The following is a 9481-nucleotide window of genomic DNA, read 5'->3' on the forward strand; positions in this document are numbered from 1 at the left end:
TCTAAGCCTCTTATAATTGACCTCGAGAGTAGTTTCCTCTTTAATTATCGATACTATGAATGTGATAGTGTATCCAGATATGCATCAGTGTTCTATTTACACATCAACATTTAATACTTTTTAATGGCCATACTCATTTGAAATGCAAATCACCTACATAATTAAATGCCAGCATCATACACTCGAACCAACTTCAATGAGTTCTCAACTCCTGTCACATTTCTATGTGCATGTATTGAGTTCGATCCATTTTCTGACACCAGATGAATATAATACAAAATTTGTAAAAAAAAAATCAAACTTCAATGCATGGATCAAGTTCATATCACACTGAATAAAATACCTCAATTGTATATCAATTTAATAGATAGGAAAAAATCGGCTGAGCTAAAATGTAGACGGTCTGCACAGGTTACTACATAAAGAAAGCACACAATATACAAAACATGGTTGAACAATAATAAGATACTATTTTTTTTAATTTCAACAGCAACTTGTTGCTTTTTTATTGATTTCGAAATGTTTAATCATGCATTAGCATATGTCATGTTTAAAATGTATTTTAAGAAACCTAATCTAACAAATATCAAGTGTGAAACAAAATGACTCCAAATAAAAATAAACAAGGGCTGTTTGTAAAACATGCATGCCCCCCATATGGGCTGTCAGTTGTAGTGGCAGCCATTGTGTGAATACGTTTTTTGTCACTGTGACATTGACCTTTGACCTAGTCACCTGAAAATCAATAGGGGTCATCTGCGAGTCGTGATCAATGAACTTATGAAGTTTCATGATCCTAGGCGTAAGCTTTCTTGAGTTATCATCCGGAAACTATTTTACTGTGTCGAGTCACCTTGACCTTTGACCTAGTGACCTGAAAATCAATAGGGGTCATCTGCAAGTCATGATCAATGTACCTATGAAGTTTCATGATCCTAGGCTTAAGCGTTCTTGAGTTATCATCCGGAAACCATTTTTCTGTGCGAGTCACCGTAACCTTGACCTTTGACCTAGTGACCTTAAAATCAATAGGGGTCATCTGCCAGTCATGATCAATGTACCTATGAAGTTTCATGATCCTAGGCGTAAGTGCTCTTGAGTTATAATCCGGAAACCATTCGGTGGAAGGACGGACCGACTGACCGACATGAGCGAACAACATACCTCCTCTTCTTCGAAGGGGGGCATAATAAAAAAATCAAAATGCAAACTTAAAATTGAATAAAAGCAAAAGATATAAAAAATAAAAATAAAAACAGGTAATACACTATTGACTGTTTTTTTATGAACGGTCTTTTCAAGCAAACGTTACCATTTTTGAACTCATCCAAAATATCCTTGAGACCAATCTTTATTTTACGGCTGTAGAGTGTTAACAAGGCAAATGTAGACGCCGCACGACGGACAAAAGGCGATCACAAAAGCTCACCATGAGCACATTGTGTTCAGGTGAGCTAAAAAGTGTAAAAATCAAACTATTAAGTTCAAACAAGAAAATAAAATAAGTATACAAGAAATGAATTTTGATTTTCAATTAGTTTATTTACATAGTATTCTTAAGAAATATGTCATTGCTTCTTTTATTTCTTTCATCTTACAATCCAGAGTACTCGTGGCATTTCATTCAAATGACACCAAAGTAAGCATACAAATGTAAAAACTGCTGTGCAAGTTTTAATAATAAACTAGCACATTTCACACAAATTGATTTTTCAAAACAAAATGCATAGAACTGAAAAATCCAAATGATTAAGCATAACTCAAATGATTTGCATAAATATAAATGTTTCAAAAAAGGAGCCAGAACAAAAAATAATCAAAACTAAGAAAAGTTCTATGTCTGATAAATGAAAAAGAATAGCAACAAGGGCTGTTTGTAAAACATGCATGCCCCCCATATGGGCTGTCAGTTGTAGTGGCAGCTATTGTGTGAATACGTTTTTTGTCACTGTGACCTTGACCTTTGACATAGTGACCTGAAAATTAATAGGGGTCATCTGTCAGTCATGATCAATGTACCTATGAAGTTTCCTGATCCTAGGCCTAATTATTCTTGAGTTATCATCAGGAAACCATTTTACTATTTCGAGTCACTGTGACCTTGACCTAGTGACCTGAAAATCAAAAGGGGTCATCTGCCAGTCATTATCAATGTAGCTATGAAGTTTCATGATCAAAAGGCGTAAGCATTCTTGAGTTATCAGCTGGAAACCATTTGATTGTTTTGAGTCACTGTGACCTTGACCTTGTGACCGGAAAATCTAAAGGGGTCCTCTGCCAGTCGTGATCAATGTACCTATGAAGTTTCAAGATCCTAGGCGTATGCATTCTTGAGTTATCATCCGGAAACCGCTTTACTGTTTCGAGTCACTGACCTTTGACCTAGTGACCTGAAAATCAATAGGGGTTATTTGCCAGTCATGATCAATGTACCTATGAAGTTTCATGATCCTAGGCCTAAGCGTTCTTAAGTTATCATCCCGAAACCATCTGGTGGACGGACTGACATGTGCAAAACTATATACCCCCTCTTCTTCGAAGGGGGGCATAAATATGCAAAATTATTAGAACACTGGGCCTTCACCTGGTACGAAGCCTGTATACTGGCCTTAAGGACTAGGAAACTTCTCCCTTATTAATTTAACACAACATGCTGGGACAGTTATTCTCATGCATTAAGATGGTAAATTGTCTGTATGCAGCATGTCTAAAAGATTTATTGACATCTTCTAGTGTCTCTGCATAAAAGGAAAACACATCTTGTTGATACTGCTGCTGACTGTAGAGGGTCATCCTATCCAGCACCGAAAGAGTCATCTCCTACAAAGAAATTGTAACAGATTTTACAATAAACTTCTTGCAAATGTAACTCCAATCAGCAGTCAGTGAGACAGCACACTAGATTATATGAGCCTTGTTCTGAGAAAACTGGACATAATGCATGTGCGTAAAGTGTCGTCCCAGATTAGCCTGTGCAGTCCACACGGGCTCATCAGGGGCAACACCTTCCGCTTTTATGACATTTTTCGTTAAAATGTCTCTTCTTAGCAAAAATCCAATTTAGGCGGAAAGTGTCATCCCTGATTAGCCTGTACAGACTGCACAGGCTAAGCTGGGACGACACTTAACGCACATGCATTATGCCCAATTTTCTAAGGACGCGACTCATATAAAGGGGTGGAAAGGTGTTTATGGTATCAATGCAATGGATCAATGGAGTACAAAATATTGAAATGGTATGCAAACTTAACAATTTTTAAGCAAAAAAAGAGTAATCCTTTCTTTACTCATGTAAAAACATAAATTGCATTGAATAAATTAGCAAGATGACAAACAACTACACAATGTCTTAGAACTTAGCATCTTTGTTGGCATTAGCTGAAATTCATTTTAATAAGCCAATAATGATTCAGTAAATGATTTTCCCACATGACAAAATTGCCTTTATAGCAGGATTAATTTTTTAAGATGGGATATTTAATAGGTTTGCATGGTAGAACATTATTGACCCATTTCTTAGTCCTTGTTATAACACAATATGACGCTGCAAAACTTAAGATATTCAGTTACAGAAACTCATAATACATGAATCTTACTCACAGGTCTGTGACTTGAGCATAATTCTGGGACCATCCCACAGCAAACTCGATCTTCCACTCTCTCGTATTGTGGGCATCTGTGACAAGAGCACCACTTAGTTATTGTTGCTAATGTATCAACTTTCTGGATCTTTCTGGCAGGACGTTTTCCTTAACTCTTCTGTAGACTTGAATCCTGAGTGTAACAAATAAAACATCATGCATTTGATAAAAAACCAAGTAATGCAGAAAATCTAATAAATAATAGCAAAAAGAGTAACCCTAAAATGACAAAATCATGATGTCAATGTCATGACCTAATCACATGAGTTATAGTGCATTTCTTGATTTACTACATGTTATTTGCAACCACAGCCTACATCCACAGATTTCGGACCTAAATATTGTGAAAAAAAAAGCAAAAAGTCCTACTATTCTTAGCCAAGGTGACTGTTCAACTCTCAGGCCTTTACAATAATAGTTCTAACTTGTAAATCATAATGGGTTATAGTCAAACCTGCATTTATCAACACAGAGCGGACAAGGGTGATATTATTATTTCTTCTTAGTTCGTCTGGTCACAAATAGATATACATAATTCACTATACCCCTCCGGTTGACCAGGTGGGAGAATTTATCGAATAACTGGCACATAATTAAAATGTGTACACACAAGAGCATTAAAATAAACTTACTGAATCTGTGTCCTGAGAATACAACAACATTCTCTTAGATGGCTGTCTCACGCATTTACTTCTTCTCATCTCTCCCTCTGTTTTGGCCTAAATAAAAAAACATAAATAATACACTGACTTATTTGTGCTCTAGGATCTGGGCACGAATTTACTGTGGAAGAATCCACTGGCTTCTATTAGCAAAATTTAAAAGTTAATGTAAAACGTACATTGCAAAATAAACAACACAAAATTCAAAAGTCAAAACGAGAAAATCATAAAATCAAAATACGTTATATTGATTCTCATTTTCATGCATTGGAGTCGTCTACTATCGTCTAATTTGTAAACCAGCGACATTTAGCGTCGAATTGCAAGGTAAAGACCAACAATCCGCTAACATTCAACGGCAGATAAACTCATCTTGTTGAATTAAATAAAATAAGATCGGAATCTTAATATATTATATTTGATTAAATCAAAAAAACATATTTTCTTACTGGTACGCTCATTGTAGATTTCGAAGCCTCCGCCATTTTGTTTGTTTGTGTGTGAATCACGTGACACGAAGCGCGAAATACAAATAGAAAGGGATTTCCCAAGGTAGACGCAAAAGTCGTAATACAATTTGGCTGTTGCTCTTTAGTTTTGTAGTTTTTAGCAAAAGGTTGAGTTGGATATGGTTTAAATTAACGAATGTTATTAATTAATATCAAAATAATAGCCTGCTAAATTCAGGAAAATAATCCATTGGACAGTCCCTTTAAGTTACGAGATCTACCGAATGTACTATTTATGCATATTAAATAACACACGACTTCTGCCGAGGATGCACAAAACGCGTGTTTATATCAGAAATGTGTGATCTTCGGAAATATCCTTACGTCGAAAATACGCAATCTAACGTTGCTCAAATTTTATCGATCTAAAATGCTGGCAGTTAATATGCATGGAATCAAGCACTTAAAATATGAAGCAGATTGTCAGAATATCATGTGTGAACTGATTTAACTATTTTATTCATGAATATGCGTGTTGATATGTCTGAAGTATTGAGCTGTAGAAGAGTTGTACAAAAAAGAAATTGGTCCCAAAATAGAAATTTTTCGTTTTGTTAACATCATATATGGTACAGAAAATTTCATCTTCAATCAACGGAACATTTTGTTTCATTAAAAGAAGGACATCTGTATCTGTTTCTATAAAAACCGACTGCAGGGCTTTTTCTTATCATTTTGGTAATATGACATATGAAATTGGGCATTTTAAATATTGATGATAAAACTTACATATGGAAAATGGATATTGTGCCATCAAAACATTTATATTTCTAGGCATTTCGTCTCTTTGAGTGAACATCAACAATCAGTTTGGTATTTTTTACTTGGTTTTGGAATTATTGTTTTGCAATTTGGCATATGACGCAAATAGGCTAAACAATCAAGCTTATGCTGCCTTGTGTGCGGGTCCATGCCCATCATATAAGGAATGTGACATACCACAGTTTTGATGTTAAACTGAAATATGTCTTGAACAATGTCAGAAATTGAAATATCGGAACGGTTTACATCCATGTATGGTACATTTTCCACTAGACGGTAGATGAGCATTTATTTGTTCAAATCGACACACGTAAACTTATGGAATTGAAGATGGAAAACTAAACCATGTCATCCCTTTCTTACTAAGAGTTAAGATTTACACGCGGAAACAGGTTTGAAAACGATACGCAACGCCGTTTAACGAGGGAGGCGGAAAACGACAACGGGCGAGGCATGGTATGGTATTGCGGGGGGGTTAGAGGGTTTGGGTTAGGGTTTGGGTTAGTGTTAGGGGCCGGGTTAGGGTTTGGGTTAGCCTAAACCCAACCCTAACCCTAACCCGACCCCTAACCCTTACCCTAACCCTTTTTGGGGGTTATCACCCCTGACCATGCCTCGCCCGTTGTAGTTTTCCGCCTCCCGTTTAACGACGCCGCGACATTTTGCTTTTCCCGACGTCACAGCTATTCCTCAACGTTATAACCATTGGTAACATAACGTCACTAAATATAGGAATTATCAGCGTTCATTCACTTTTCGCTTTGGTAAGTTTTTTTAATAACATAGCGTTGAAATTGTATTAATATAATTATTTAACACGCATAAGACGACTTGATTCGTGTCAGTCTTAAATTCATGAGCTAGCTACGGCTTAGTCTAGCGTATACTTAACGTTTATATCAGAACGAATTTAATGTCGTGATTTAGAGATGTGGGATTTTCATACCTAAGGCTCTCAGCTTTTCAGCACAATTTTGACTTACTGTTACATTAAATAAATATATAAAATCAATGGGTGTTGTGTACATAGTCGCATATGCCAGCCTGGATTAGGATGATACTTGAACAACTTTCGTACATAATTATTTTGTTTCGATTTATAAATCCCGTAGCAACGCTGCCAGCAAAATGTAATGAGTCACCACCAAGTATTTGACCGAGATCGTCTTCAACATTGGTTAAGTGCCATGCTAAGCGACGTGCCAGAAGAGCAGGGGCAGTATGACCCGGACTCAATTCACCGTCGTCAGCTGCGTCGAGCGGCATCTCACTTTCCGGACCCGGAAGAAAGGAACAGAATCAGTGAGGCCTATCAACTTTACATTGTTTATGCTTTGGATGATTTGCTTATGTTTGTATGATACTAGTAATACGGTTTTAACGGAATTCAAATGCGTGCATACTGTACATACATTTTGTATGTGATCAGTGTGGCTTATCGACCGCTTTACTGTAGTAAATTAAAAAAATAGGAACATCTATTAAAAAGCGTTTCATAAAATGGTAACACATATAAAAAGGCTTGTACACATTTTTCTAATAAATATACTAAATTGAAAAAAATGACGATACGACGATTTGACTTTATAACTGTAACGGTTTAAATATTGTTAAATATATACACTTTTTAGAATAGAAATGGAACCGAAACAACACTGCAAAATATGCAACAATTGCATCGTAAATATGTGGAGTGTTAAAACATGGCGGAGAGAGTTTGTCCGAACTTATGTATAGGCAATTAATTAATCTAGGTCCCTTTTATATTAATTTGCATAATTGTCTAACCATGTGATATCGGTCCTTAACAGCCACAATAAACTACGAGTCGTGTTAAAAGATTACACTTATTAAGTATAAGCTATCTTACACAACATCAGTTGTGTTTATTTTTATTATTTAAATACTTACTGGCTGGGATATTTTCGTCGTTTTACCAATAATCATTATTTTATTTTGTCAGTCTCGCGTACAGTCCGTCAACTGCACGAGATTGTCAGTCGCAACGCGCACCAGACCGGGGATGACATTCGGAGAATCCTAACCTACGAGTTCGTGCGCGCACAACTTTACAACCATGGTCACAATGGCAACCATTCCAGCGTCTCCAACCGAGCCACTCTCAATGCGTATCGACCAGGTACTTGGGGAAACATTTTTTTCGACTTGCAAATCTATTAAACCGTTATGTACTTATACATATTTTTTGGGATAACGATTGTTATATAAGAAACATAAAAACATTTTACTGTAAAATGTCATTTAATCTACATTTTACTTGATTTAATAGTGCCAATATAATATTGTTTCAATACCAACATTTGTAAAAGCATTGCCATTGTTGTTTTCTATCGCAGGGCGCTGGCATCGATATATCGACGAAAGTGGCAGACACTTAAATGTGGATAAAATGATGCGTAGCGGGGGTAGCGGTGAAGACATGGCCCGCCAATACGACACTGGCTGGTCGTCAGCCGACGACGTTGACGCGGACGACGCCGACGAAAGCAGTATGTCGACTAACGAAAATGACGCTCATGTTACTGATAACGGCGTATTCAACGGCAGCGACAACAACGAAGTCAGCGAGGTAAAACATCAATCACGGCAATAATGTTTACTCGTGCCAAAAGTCATAAGACACGTGCATGCAGCGGGGACATCGTACTTTTTACTTTAACATGGAACAGAGGGTCATAGTCATTCATACTTTATGCTAAATATACATTTTTTTGCGTAGCCATCTAATCTAGTTTTTGAAATTTATTCGCATTTATCAACAGCCACTAACATTTCCCAACATAATGGCCAATAAGTCCTAATGAATAACTGGTATTGTCGCGTTTGTAAAAATACTAAGGTAATAAGCTTGTCCAACTTTACAAACAAGTAAAGGATGAAACAATCTATTGCTTCTTTTGAATTTCGATTGAATATTATTTTGGCTTGTTAAAACAAACCGTACCAACTTAAAATGCTCACAGTCATTCAGTAACTTTAAAAGAAAAAAGTTTGTTTTTACGCATTAGCCTCTACATGTATTATGGATGCTTATCATATTCCAAGCCATCTTCATTTTGTGACAGTCCTGTACTGTAACTCTGATCTTTGCCCTCGAAACTCGTCATTTGTTACCCGTACACTCCATTTTCGCACCTTTTTCAAGAAAACACTCGTATAACAATAACATAGATCAATCACGATACATGATCTCATATTTTATTACCAGCCCCACGAGGACCCATACTCTATTTGCGACAGATGCGTTCACGCTTCACACGACGAGGCCAATTGCGTTGACGGTGGCGTAAGCAGCGTTTCCAGCTTTGTTTCAATCGTTTCCCAGAATTTCAAGCGCCCTCGACGCGTTATAAAGAGTGTGAAAGCATTCGTTGGGCGATTTGTTAGGTGTCAATGCATTCGACCCACTGCTTTTGATGAATAGTTATAATGGACGTTCAATTTTTTTTCCACTTTTGAAATATTTGAATATGATAACATATCTATTGATATCGATATCGATTATTTTAATAAATGAACTGCAAGAAAGTTGGCCCTTCTTGTTGTTTTGTGTTTCTAGGTTTTTATACTGTAAATGTGTAAAGCATTGCCCAGATTCAAATATTGTAACAAATTCTACGTGTTATTGATTGCGCTTTTCTCAGAAAACTCATTTGTCTTGACATACTGTCTTCTAGATTTGCACGAGTAATACAATATATAGAGGATATTTGCTGGAATTTGGTGGATTATCGATTTTAATTCACGAGTGATCATAGAAAATAATGTTTTCACGAGTGGCGCAGCCACGAGTGAAAAAATATATTTTATACGATCACGAGTGAATTAAAATCGATAATCCACCGAACCCAACAAATTTTCTTTTTATTTTATGCTTTTTTCACAG

At 36.4% G+C, this 9481-nt stretch overlaps 1 protein-coding gene and 1 long non-coding RNA gene across 3 annotated transcripts; one reads left to right on the forward strand and one right to left on the reverse strand.

The window, feature by feature from the left end:
• Positions 1–1566: 1566 nt before the first annotated feature.
• On the reverse strand, positions 1567–4892 carry LOC127863397 (uncharacterized). Its single transcript, XR_008041045.1, has 4 exons — positions 4753–4892; positions 4274–4360; positions 3601–3774; positions 1567–2820 (listed from the first exon to the last, which is right to left on the reverse strand). It is a non-coding gene; the product is annotated as an uncharacterized LOC127863397 (long non-coding RNA).
• Positions 4893–6210: 1318 nt separating this feature from the next.
• On the forward strand, positions 6211–9126 carry LOC127863396 (uncharacterized). 2 transcript variants are annotated; one of them, XM_052402917.1, is made up of 5 exons: positions 6211–6338; positions 6687–6876; positions 7538–7714; positions 7932–8164; positions 8804–9126. In XM_052402917.1, the coding sequence occupies exons 2-5, from the start codon at positions 6708–6710 to the stop codon at positions 9017–9019; spliced, it is 795 nt and encodes a 264-aa protein (XP_052258877.1). In that variant the 5' UTR covers positions 6211–6338; positions 6687–6707; the 3' UTR covers positions 9020–9126. The 2 variants fall into 2 exon arrangements, with proteins under 2 accessions (XP_052258877.1, XP_052258878.1); XM_052402918.1 differs by having other exon boundaries at positions 7932–8155.
• Positions 9127–9481: the final 355 nt, after the last annotated feature.

The sequence above is a fragment of the Dreissena polymorpha genome, unplaced genomic scaffold (genome assembly GCF_020536995.1).
Source record: "Dreissena polymorpha isolate Duluth1 unplaced genomic scaffold, UMN_Dpol_1.0 chrUn007, whole genome shotgun sequence".
In the NCBI taxonomy this organism is placed as follows: domain Eukaryota; kingdom Metazoa; phylum Mollusca; class Bivalvia; order Myida; family Dreissenidae; genus Dreissena; species Dreissena polymorpha.